We start from the raw sequence: 12,862 nt of genomic DNA on the forward strand, positions 1-12,862 counted from the left end.
TATAATTAAACAATAAAATGTTTTTTTTTTGTTCTCATAGAAGTATTTTTCATTGAATAATTTAATAACAAAAAAAAACATTGTTTCAATCATATTTAATTACCTACAATATGAAATGAGAAAATTTATAAATTTATTTACTTCAATTGAATAAATTCAAAAAAATCAAACTAAAATTTCTTATATAAAACATTTACTTTATAATTTTTTTAATAGATTTCATATAATTATTTATAATTATAGTAATAATAATTCTGTGGTTACCATAATTAGTGAGAAAAAATCAATGCAATGGCGCCCAACTTTTGGAGTAAGACAGGATTTCAAGTTGTGTATAAAGTCCAAGGCTTTGGTTGATTCAAATGCACAAAGGTATCAAGTGTGTGGTTTGTTGATTTAGAGAAGATGGAGGCTAAATCGTTTTGGGTACGACTCACTACACTTGTGTTCATCATACGAGGGTGGCGACAGACTGTGGGGTGCTTGGAGCAGGAGAGAATTGCTCTCTTCCAACTTAAAGCTTTCTTCAATCACCCTGCCGAATTGAAGGACTGGGTAAATGTGAAGGGTTCGAATTGTTGTCAGTGGAAAAGAGTTGAGTGCAACATCACTAGTAAACGAGTAATAGATCTCTTTCTTGATTCCACACATCAAAGTAATTCAAATGGGTATCTCAATGTCTCTTTATTTCTTCCATTTGAAGAATTGAAGAGTCTTTATTTGAGAAACAATAAAATTACAGATTTTGTGGATAATAAAGGTTTGTTGCTTTTCATCTCTATGATAACCCATTAATCCTTGAAATTTAATTTAATATTTTTATATTTATTTCGTTTATTTTATTATTGTAAATTAAGACATTAATCATGACCAATAACTTTCTCTTATATGTAGTATCTTTATCATCTGCTCTCAACAACTTGGAATTCCTTGACTTAACCAACAATTACTTCAATGATAGTATCTTATTAAGTAAGCTTCTTTTAAAATAAATTAAAATGTAGTGATTACTAAATTCTCTATTAATTTATTTCATCATACTGTTATTAAACTTCTTTTAATTAATTTTAATTAATAGTATGTTCATACTTGATATATTTCATTGCTCTTGGATAGAATTGAAGAGTTTGACAAACTTGAAGGTGTTAATAGAATCAGAAATCTTCAATACTTTCAAGGTATATTTAAATTTGATATTCTATATATAATCAACATAATCTTCAAAGTGTTGATCTATAGAAGTATATTTATGAACAAGTTAAAAAGATGAAAGCTTGACTAATAATTATACTTTCATATTATACAAACAATTTCTCTTTAGAATTGTATGACATGTATCTTTTACAGGTGAGAAAATGCAACCGATATTGAATTTGGAAGTGCTTGATTTGTCTAGTAATCTCTTGAACAACAATGATCTGACATATCTGAAAGGGTTTTCAAGTTTAAAGTCCTTGAACATTGGAGGAAACCAATTGGAAGGGTCAATAGATATTAGAGGTATGTAAAACTTCATAAAATAAAAATAATAAGCTATATGTAAATTACAATTTCATCAACTTTTTTAACTGTTAAAAAAAATTATATTCAAATATATTCCTTCTTTTATGGGATTTAATTTTTTTTTACGTAGTTAAATAAATGCATAATAATTTTTTGACCCTCCAATTTTACCAAAAAAATAAAAGTTACTTTAGCCCTCAATTTAATTTTTCACCTCTTTTAATCCTCAAATTTATATTTTTTTTGTCACATCACTTCAAAATGGATAGAAAAGTTAACATTTGTTATCTTTGCTAATGTGGCATACATGTGGATTACTATGTAGATAACATATCAGCATTTTACTAATTTTTAAAATTTTAAGTATTTTTTAATTTTTTTTCAAAATTTTAATAAATTTAATGGATATTTATTTTTAAAATATTTTTATTTTTATTTTTAAATTAAAATTTAATTAAATATTAATGTGCCATCCACTTGACAATCCACATGTATGCAATATTAGCAAAGTTAAAAAACGTTAATTTTTTCAATTCATTATGGAGTGATTTGATAAGAAACTCAAATTTAAGGACTAAAAAATCAAAAAGTTAAATGGAGGTCTAAAATAAATTTTTTTTATAAAGTTGAAAGGTGAAATAAGTTATTATGTCTAAAATAAAATGTATTTGATGACTTTCCTTTATCGAGGAAAGTAGTTGAATTTCATGAACCAAAATTATTGAATTTTTGTCATATGATTTTGTTTGACTAATAAAAAAGTTATTTGATTGATTTGAATAGTATTGAATAATCTGACAAAGTTAAAGAAGTTGTATTTGATGGACAATAAAATTGAGAAACTCCTATCTCCCCATGCTATGTGTTGATATATTTTACTTTGTCATATTCTTATATATACATATCAATATCTTATTTAATAGTTTATTAGTAATAAATTTATTTATCTAAATGTTTTGTAGATGGTGAGAGGTCACTTAATTTGACCAATTTAGAAGTGCTTTATTTGGGTAACAACTTCTTCAACAACAATTTGTTAGCACAGCTAAGTGGGCTTTTCAATCTAAAGTCATTGTATATGTACAATAACCAGCTTAAAGGATCAATAAATATCAAAGGTGGAATTACTTAACATATTTAATTTTCCTTTAAATCAAATAAACTACTGGTTGAATTATTGCATTTATCATGTATGATTTAATTTTAAATTATATTTGTCGATCTTCACAGAATTATTTGATATTCTGAGTAACTCAGAGTCACTGAGAAAAATATTTTAATTTAAAGAAATGTATAAATTTTATATATTATCGCTTTTACAATTATATAAAAAATTATATTAATATATAAATTAAAATTTTATCTCTTCAATATATAAAGTAAAATATAAGTACCAAAATAATAGTATTTCAATTTCTATATTTTTTTCTGTGTTATCAAATTTTTTAGTATTAAATTAAAAAATAGTATTTTAATTAATAAATACAATTAATTTGTACATAGCACGAAAAAATAGTATTTTAATTAAAATTTTATCTCTTCAATATATAGTTTTGTAGATGTGGAATTTATTATTGTTACCTTATATAATAGTTGCATCTATAAAGTATATAGTATATTTTTATTAAATTAGTTCTCTATAATAATATGTTGTCTCACATTTTAACACAACTAATTCTATTTTTAAGTGAAAAAATAAATAAATTTTAGTTAAGATATTATTTCAACAAAATGTTTAAATTTTATATAAAATATATTAATCATATTTTTTAAAAGAAAATATTTTTTAATAAATGGAATTACGTTAATAAATTTTGTTAAAGATATAATTTGAATCTCGTTAAGTAATATTTTTATTAATATATTATAATTTTTTAATTTAAAATTTTTTAAAATTCAAATATGGTCTAAATATTAAATATTGTTATAAGTATATCACAATCACTTATCATAACAACCATTATTTTGTTAGACGAATATGGTTGTTATATGGAAGTTGAATATAACTAAATTTTTGTGATGATAACTTTATTCGACTGACAAAAAATGCATTGGATTGATTTGGATAGTATTGAATAATTTGACGAGGCTAAAGATGTTGGATTTGAGTGACAATAAAATTGAGAGCCTCCAATCTCCCCATGGTATGTGTTGATATGTTTTACTTTATCATATTCTTATATATACATACCATATCTCATTTAATATTCCATTAGTAATAAATTTGTTTAACTAAATGCTTTGTAGATGGTGAAAGGCCACTAAATTTGACCAATTTAGAAGAGCTTAATTTGGATTCCAACTCCTTCACAAACCGTTTATTGGCACAGCTTAGTGGATTTTCCAATCTAAAGTCATTGAAGATAGGGAGTAACCAGCTTAAAGGATCAATAAATATTAAAGGTGAAATTACTTAATCTATTTAATCTTCCTTTAAGCGAAACAAATTAATTGTTGAGTTATTGCATTTATTCTGTGTGATTTAATTTTAAATTTTATTTGTCAATCTTCACAGAATTATTAGATTCTTTGAGCAACTTAGAGGAGCTAGACATAAGCCAGAATGAGGTGAAGGAATTTGTGCCCATAAAGAATAAAGGTATATGTATCAACTAAAGAAAGTCTTACTAATTACTTGCCATTAGATATCTAGTGAATTGATGCCAACCACTAATTTGACTATCAGAAAATGGAAGTTTGGGAAAGCTAAAGATTGCTACATTAGACAATGTGTTCACTGGTGGAACTACTTCTCTAATACAGCTTCTGGAGACATTCTCATCTGTTAAGACCTTATATTTGAGACAGAATCACTTCAATGACACATTTTCTACTCAAGGTATAATATGTATGTATGTGAATATATAAATTTATAATTTGATTCCATTTGAAAATATTATTTATTTAACATCAGTCATTTAAATAACTCTTATACACTTGTAAAAATCAATTGCATGTGTCGAGCAAAATAGAGGAATTAGTGTTGGATTCGTCATCTCTCAACAACAACATTCTTCAAAGCATTGGTGTATTGGCTTCTCTTAAAATTTTGTCTTTGAATGGTTGTGGGCTTTCTGGGACATTACCTACGAAAGGTAAATTAATAATTATGACATAATTATTTAGACAATCTCTTGATAAATTTTTTTATGCTCCTAGAATATTTAAATAATTTGTACAAATTTATTTTACAGGATGGTGCGATTTACGGAAATTTGAGGTGTTGGATCTTAGTGAAAATGCTCTTGAAGGAACACTCCCTTCATGTTTGGCTAACTAGTCATCTCTTCATTATTTGGATATTTCTGATAATCAATTCGCCGGGAAAGGTGCCTCCACTGCTCTAGCCAATCTCACTTTGCTTAGATTCATTTCTCTTTCACGAAACTTATTCGAAGTTCCATCCATTTTCATATCATTTGCCAACCACTCACACCTCAAAGTCCTCTTAGGCAGTCAAAACAAGTTAGTCAAAGAGCCTACCATTCAAACATGGGTCCCAAAGTTCCAACTAAAAGCCTTCCGTTTGTCGAATTGCACAGCAAAGGAACTCCACATTGAAATTCCAAAATTCCTCTATTACCAAAATGACCTGAGTATTATTGATCTTTCATATAATAATTTTGGAGGGAAGATTCCTTTTTGGTTGTTAGAGAACAATACAAGAATGGAAGCATTTTTAATGAAGGGTAACTCTTTTATGGGCCGTTTCAATCTTCAATCTCATCCGAATCCAGACATGTCAGTTGTTGATATATCTGACAACAAAATACAAGGTCCCATTCCAGCAAACATTTGTTCAATCTTTCCACAACTATTTGGGTTAAATCTATCAGGCAATTTCCTTTAAGGTAATATTCCTCCTTGTTTGGGTAGTTTGAATACTAGAAACTTATTATTAGATCTATCTCATAATCAACTATCAGGAGGAATACCAGAAATGTTAGCTCAAAGTGACTCGTTGAGGTTTCTTAGGCTATCAAATAACCATCTAAGTGGGAAGATAACCCCAACTATCTTTCGCTCATCTTCATTATATTTGTTATATTTAGATGGCAATAACTTTGATGGAAATATACCGAGCATTGATATCTCAACTATCCCATCATACCCTCTTCAAGATCTGGATTTAAGTAACAACAATTTGTCTGGGGAACTCCCAAGATGGAAATGGAATGTGTCAGATTTAAAAGCATTGGCAGTATCCAACAATCAGCTCAAGGGTCTGATTCCGATGGAATTGTGCTATTTGGATTCTCTTATTATTTTGGACCTCTCAAAAAATAATTTTTCTGGCCCAATACCATCTTGCTTCGATGCACAATCTATTGAACATCTCCATTTGAGCAAGAATAGATTAAGTGGAACCTTGACAAATGCATTCTTTAACAGCTCTTCCTTGGTGACTTTAGATCTTAGTGAAAACCAGTTGACTGGGGAAATTCCATACGGGATTGGAACTCTTTCGGCTTTAAGTGTCCTCCTTCTAAAAGCCAATTATTTTATCGGAGAAATTCCCACTGAGATGTGCCAATTGTATTCGTTAAGCATCATTGATCTTTCTCAAAATAAGCTTTTTGGTTCGATACCTTCTTGTTTGAGTCATCTAACTCTTCAGCCAAATTATGAAAAATCTTCAATGAGGGTCGGTGGGACGATGCTTGGAGGAATCATGGATAGTCCTAATTACTTTGGGATGACCGAATTTGAGTGGTCCACTTTAAGAGGATCTATGTCATTGGATGTATATCCCTTTATTGAGAATCAAATGGAAGAAAAGGTGGACTATACAACAAAGAGAGCATCTTACACATACAAGGGAAACATTCTTGAGCTCATGTCTGGAATTGATTTATCGTGTAATAGATTAACAGGTGAAATCCCCACAGAGATTGGAAATTTGAGTGAAATTCGATCATTAAACTTGTCACACAATAATTTGACTGGACATATACCGTCAATGTTCTCAAAGCTCAAGCAAATTGAGAGTCTGGATCTTTCTCACAACAACCTAATCGGAAGAATCCCTATTCAATTGACAGAGTTGTACACCTTAGCAGTCTTCAATGTGTCATACAACAACTTGTCAGGGAGTATTCCGTCTCCGAAAACTCAATTTGGAACCTTTGATGAAAGCAGTTATATGGAGAATCCTTTTCTCTGTGGGCCTCTCTTGCATAAAAATTGCGTCGACCTTGATTCACCCCCGACAGTAGCACCAAATACCTCAAACAACGAAGAAGAAAGTGGTTTGATGGACAAGTATGTTTTTTGGGTGACCTTTTTTGTTTCTTATGTAATTGTGTTACTGGTTATTGTTCTCATCCTGTATATAAATCCTTATTGGCGTCGAGCATGGTTTTCTTTTGTTGAACACTGCATCAAGACCTGCCAGTATTTTATTGAGGACAATCTTCTGCGATTTCCCATCTTCAAAAGAAGCGGGTAGCCTTGTGCTTTGGTGGTTTACATTTGTATGTAATTGTTTTCCAAAGTTTGTTTGGGTTCTTTGCTTTAAAGTTTTTAAAGGTAGAATGTAATATCTTTGTTATGTAATAATTGATAGCGTATTATGAGAAAACTATATATAATGTCATGCATTACCGATTAAAACATTTAATAACGCTTTACAATTTTCAGCATTCAGATAAACATATTGTAGCATATATATTAATATATATATAACTTATATCTATCTATATTTTTGTAGTCAAACAAGCCATTGATGTTGTGGTAAAAATTTCATATTGTTTCAAACCTTAGCGTAAAAAAGAGAGAAAAGATTATATGAAACTGTAGTTTCACATTCTTGTTCCTTTCAAATAGGAGAATGATAAATTAAATTTTTCCTCCTGATTTTTAGCACTTTAGTTGGATTTGAATTTTTTCAAAAAGAAAAAACTGGAAATCAGGAGGAAAAATCTGAGTTATCTTATATTAGAAACGGATAAATATGATTTGAAATCACAATTTCATACAATCCCTTCTCAAAGAAAAATCTTTTGCCACTAAATCATAAGCTCAAACTTATATATATAAAGAAGTCCAAACTTCATATTAACTACTAAATATGAATGACAAAAATAGTCTTTAAATTTTTAAATGATATAAATATTTTTTAAATTAATAAAATTATCATAAATAAATATGTTTTCATTATTTTATTTAAACTCAAATTAATAAATATTTAAAAATTGAGTTCACATGATATTTATCTAATTTGAAATTAATAAAATTGAAAGCCTCCAATCTCCCCATGGTATGTGTTGATATGTTTCATTTTATCATATTCTTACATATACATACCAACATCTCATTTAATATTCCATTAGTGATAAATCCGCTTATCTAAATGCTTTGTACATGGTGAGAGGCCACTTAATTTGACCAATTTTGAATAGCTTAATTTGGATTCCAACTCCTTCACAATAACTTATTGGCACAGCTTAGTGGTTTTCTGATCTAAAGTCATTGAGAATAAGGAATAATCAACTTAAAGGACCAATAACTATTAAAGGTGAAATTACTGAATATATGTAATCTTCCTTTAAATTAAACAAATTAATTGTTGAGTTATTACATTTATTCTCTGTGATTTAATTTTAAATTTTATTTGTCGATCTTCACAGAATTATTAAATGCTTTGAGCAACATAGAAGAGCTAAACATGAGTCAGAATCAGGTGAAGAAATTTGTGCCCATAAAGAATAAAGGTATATGTATCAACTAGGAAAGTCTTACTAATTGCTTGCCATTAGATATCTAGTGAATGATGCCAACCACTAATTTGACTCTCAGAAAATGGAAGTTTGGGAAAGATAAGGTTGCTATATTAGACTACGTGTTCACCAGTGGAACTATTTCGCTAATACAGCTTCTGTAGACATTCTTATCTGTTAAGACCTTATATTTGAGAGGCAATTACTTCAACGACACCTTTTCTACTCAAGGTATAATATGTATGTGTGTGAATATATAGTTTTATAATTTGGTTCCATTTAAAAATATTATTGTAACACTCCAGAATTTGAGGTTTAAAGTTTTGAGGTATGTGTTTAAGGTCAGTGAGTAGTTTGAATTTATATGAGGGTTGTACAGGCCAATTTTGGGCCACCCCAAAACCCAACTAACCTACCCTAACCTAAACAGCCCAATACCCATAAGCCCAACTAATACATCAGCCAACCCAAAATTCAAACCCCATTTACAACCAAAACCCAATAATACAATACCCAAACCCAATTTACAAACCCTAACAACCCAAGCCCACTATCTAAAAAAATTTTCAGCAGCAAACCCTAGCCACCAAAGTCTTCAGCCGCTCTCCCCTCTTCAGCCTCCTCCACTCCTCTGACACCAGCACCATCCCTGGTCACTCCCATACCGTCTGCCACGCCCCATACCCCCACTACAACAGCCCCATACCTCCACAGTCCTCGTACGCCACGCCCACACCCCGTACGCATGACAACAGACTCTATACCTGCAAAAAGGAAACAAAACAACAGCAGTAACAGAACAGTAACGAATGGAAGAAACAATATTTTTTGTACTCTTCTTTGAAACATTCGGCTATAAAGCCTAAATGGAAAATTTGTAAAGGAGGGGCTTCTTTTTTTTATTCGGCAGTAAGAAAAAACACAAAAAATAAAACGCTCCATTTTCAGAGTCAATATAGTGATTTCAATCAGTGTTTAAAGATAGAAGTAGCATTCAGACAAACAAAAAAAAACACCAAGATCAAGAAATCAGAAGCTAAAATCAGAACCGACCTAAGGTGACTGTTTTTTTTTCTTTTATTTTAAATTCGTTCTTTGGTCGATTTCATACACATATATATATCAAAAAATATAATAAAATAATAGAAATAAAAAAAAATTTACCTTTTCCGGCCACCGGCGCCGGCGCCGGCGAGCCTCCGGTGGCCGTCCGGTGACCGGCCCCCTGGCCGGATTCCCCTTCCCCCTCCCTTCTCTCTCCCTTGTCTCTTCCCTCTCTCTTCTTTTTTTCTTTCCCTCTCCCCAAATGATTTTTTTTTGGTTATTTTAGGCCTTATATAGCCCTCCAAAACGACGTCGTTTTGGGGGCTACACTTAAGCCCCAAAACGACGTCGTTTTGACCATGCCCGACCCATCCGACCCGACCCGCTAGAGGATCCGCGTGTTTTCGTTTGAATGGGATATTTATGCGCGCAGTCCTTCCGCTTTTTCAGGGTTTTGCAATTAAGTCATTTTTCTTGTTTCCAATTTGGCCCCATAATTTCTCGCACTTTTCGATTTAGTCCCCGCCAATGTGCTGCGTTTTAATGGAAAGGAATAATTGTTGTTTCGGTCCACCAACGTTTCACGCGCGTACAATTAAGTCCCTTTTCTTTGTTTTCATTTCAAATTGGCCCCACAACTTTGTTTTTAATTCAATTTTAGTCCTTTTTTTTCGTTTATTTTTATATCTTTATTAAATATCCTTGTTATTTTTATTAGTATTATTAGTATTACTATTATTATTATGTATTAGTATATATTTTTATTATGTACGTGTATACATATATATATTTTCATATTTAATATTTTTATTTCACTTTATTTTAATATTTTATTAATGTTATGTTTGTTTCTTTTATATTCCAATGTTATCATTATTATTATTATTATTATTATTTTTATTAGTTTATGCTTTGTTATATATTTATATATTTATAATACGTATATATACTTGATATATTTGTATGTACCTCGATAATATTATTACTAGTTTTTAATATACGCATATATTACCTAAATATTTTAGTATTATGTATATTCTTCGTGTATTATATATATGTGTTCCTAATACTATACTTTATTTGTGTCATGTTTTTTATGTTGTATTATTATATTTTAATATTATATTATATAATTATATATACATATATCTTTTATATATATTATCATTGTATATATTTTAATATTGTTAGTTATATTTTTCTTTTACACTATTATACACATATTTCTAATATTATATTGTATATACTATTGTTTATATATATATATATATATGTGTGTGTATGTATTTATGTAGTGTACAAAATAGTTCTATTATTATTCTTATCATTTCTAAGGTATGCATATACTGTATATGTTCTATGCGTGTTGTATGGATTTTTAATATTGCTAAATATACATATATCATCGTACACACGCATTCTTAATATTATTATTACGTGTATACATTCATTATTTTCATTTCGTGTTCAATTCCATTATTACATTATACCTTCATCTTTTCTAATATTATTGTCACCTCGATTATCTGTTTCAATACATTCCTAGTTCTTTCATTTATTGATTTTTATTTCATATTATTTTACTTTGCATTATTTCGAAAATATTCTTATTCATGATTAAAATCAATTTCAATAATCAAGGCAATATACCGATTTAACATTAAGTCATCGAGTTCATCGCTATGTTGGGTGGACGTCAATTGACTCGTGTTAAAGCGATATACCCTTCTCAAAAACCGGAATAAACTAAAGTTTCTCGTCTTCTTTTAATTGGATCACGACTAAATTTTAATATTGAACTCGTATTTTTAAAAATCAAGACAACACGTGTTTATGAGATACCAATTTTGGGCGTCGCGAGGGTGCTAATACCTTCCTCGCGCGTAACTGACTCCCGAACCCTATTTGTTCTCTGGATTTTAACGTGGACTTAAATTCATTTCTTTTCATTTCAAAAATAAATTTATAAGGTGTCCGATCACACCTATAAAAAGGATCGGTGGCGACTCCCTGTTTATTTCAAAAATCAAACATCAAATTTCAAACTTTTTTTTCAATAAATCGCCACAATTAGCGACCAAGCTAAGCTAAAATTTTTACGTCGCTACAAGGGTTAAATTAGGAGATTATTATTACTGGAATTAGTCTCGAATGGTGTAGAAAAATGAAAAGCTAAAGCCAAGTCCGGCAAAGTTCAAGACAATACATGAGATAGTAGCTTGAAGAGGCTTTATTTGACTTAGAAATAATATCTGGAAATTTTGTTAAAATGCTTTGGTATGAATGAAAAATCAAAACCTGTTAGTATTTTCTTTGCTTTTCATTTCAAGCTTAATGTTTCTATGTTGCCAAAAAATAATATAGAATAAGAATACATGATATCATATGCAAATGTTGTTGCTAACTTAATGTATGCTATGGTACGTACAAGATTTGACATTTCACAAATAATTGGAGTTGTGAGCTATACATGATTCAGGAAAGGAGCATCGACAAGCTATGATATGGGTTTTGCGATATATCCATAGTACAATGGATATTTGATTGATTTTTTAGTAGGACGATAATAAGGGTGAATGGATATTGTGATTCAAGCTATGCTAGTGATCTAGACAAATGATGATCAACTACTGGTTATGTGTTTACTCTTGCAAAGGAGCCAGTTAGTTGGAAGTCTACTTTACAGTCAACAGTTGTCTTATATATGGCAATCACCGAGGCTGTAAAAGAGACAATTTGGTTTCAAGGGTTGCTTGGTGAATTGGAAATTAAGCAGAAGTATGTCAAAGTACATTGTGATAGTCAAAAGTGCTATTCAGTTAGCAAAGAATTAAGTTTATCATGCAAGAACAAAGCACATTGACATCTGATATCATTTTGTACGAAAGATTTTGCAAAAAGTAGAATAAAGATCCAGAAAATTTCCACCACTAAGAATCCTATCGATATGATGACTAAGATTGTGATTGTGGTTAAGTTCCAACTATGTTTGGACTTAATCATTGTTAAAACTTGAAGGTTGAAATTTTAAGACACTATCAAATATTGTTTTGCACTGTGAAGATTTATTGAAGTAGTACAATTCCACATCTCAAAAATGCAAGGTTATGGAGAGTTTATACTACTATAAATAGGGGTTGTTTTCCACTGTTTTTGTCATTTTCTGATAAATAAATTTTCTAGTACAAAAATTTACTTTCTTACTCTATTCACACATCACCTTCATAAAATTTTACCTTAAATTTTACCTTTCCATATGAAAAGTGACTACAAATATTTAATATCTATAAGGATAATTTTTGAAGTTGAATTTACATGAGGGTTAAATTAAGAGATTATTATTATAACTGAATTTAGTCTAAAATTGTGTTGAAAAATGGAAAGTTCTAAGTTCATTATTATGCTAAAAGTAAAACATTAAATAAGAGAAATAAAATAAAATTATTGTTAAAAACTGTCAAATTATTCTTACTCGCCACCATGCATACTTTGGGTATTAAATACCCTTTTATCTCATTTTATTGATGAATCATGGCCTCTCTATTTATTGTTTAAAACAAATATTAAAAAAGAAATATCAAAATTATATACAAAAA

The 12,862-nt window shown here is 29.6% G+C and overlaps 3 protein-coding genes across 4 annotated transcripts; all 3 read left to right on the forward strand.

Moving 5' to 3' along the window:
- Positions 1-250: 250 nt before the first annotated feature.
- Positions 251-2,727, forward strand: LOC121204916 (receptor-like protein 9a). 2 transcript variants are annotated; one of them, XR_005900051.1, is made up of 5 exons: positions 251-760; positions 895-972; positions 1,117-1,178; positions 1,348-1,500; positions 2,466-2,727. XR_005900051.1 is itself a non-coding variant. In XM_041075726.1 (4 exons), exons 1-4 carry the CDS (start codon positions 406-408, stop codon positions 1,369-1,371), a joined length of 519 nt encoding a protein of 172 aa, XP_040931660.1. In that variant the 5' UTR covers positions 251-405; the 3' UTR covers positions 1,372-1,553. The 2 variants fall into 2 exon arrangements, 1 of the variants encoding a protein (XP_040931660.1); XM_041075726.1 differs by lacking the exon at positions 2,466-2,727 and having other exon boundaries at positions 1,348-1,553.
- Positions 2,728-3,446: 719 nt separating this feature from the next.
- Positions 3,447-5,210, forward strand: LOC107949624 (putative receptor-like protein 16). The gene is made up of 6 exons (XM_016884360.2): positions 3,447-3,647; positions 3,751-3,906; positions 4,019-4,102; positions 4,190-4,342; positions 4,476-4,598; positions 4,698-5,210. The coding sequence occupies exons 1-6, from the start codon at positions 3,599-3,601 to the stop codon at positions 4,781-4,783; spliced, it is 651 nt and encodes a 216-aa protein (XP_016739849.2). The 5' UTR covers positions 3,447-3,598; the 3' UTR covers positions 4,784-5,210.
- Positions 5,211-5,422: 212 nt separating this feature from the next.
- Positions 5,423-7,111, forward strand: LOC107949616 (receptor like protein 21-like). Its single transcript, XM_016884349.2, has one exon. It carries the CDS (start codon positions 5,444-5,446, stop codon positions 6,950-6,952), a length of 1,509 nt encoding a protein of 502 aa, XP_016739838.1. The 5' UTR covers positions 5,423-5,443; the 3' UTR covers positions 6,953-7,111.
- The last annotated feature ends 5,751 nt before the right edge of the window (positions 7,112-12,862 follow it).

This window comes from Gossypium hirsutum, chromosome A08, assembly GCF_007990345.1.
Source record: "Gossypium hirsutum isolate 1008001.06 chromosome A08, Gossypium_hirsutum_v2.1, whole genome shotgun sequence".
In the NCBI taxonomy this organism is placed as follows: Eukaryota; Viridiplantae; Streptophyta; class Magnoliopsida; order Malvales; family Malvaceae; genus Gossypium; species Gossypium hirsutum.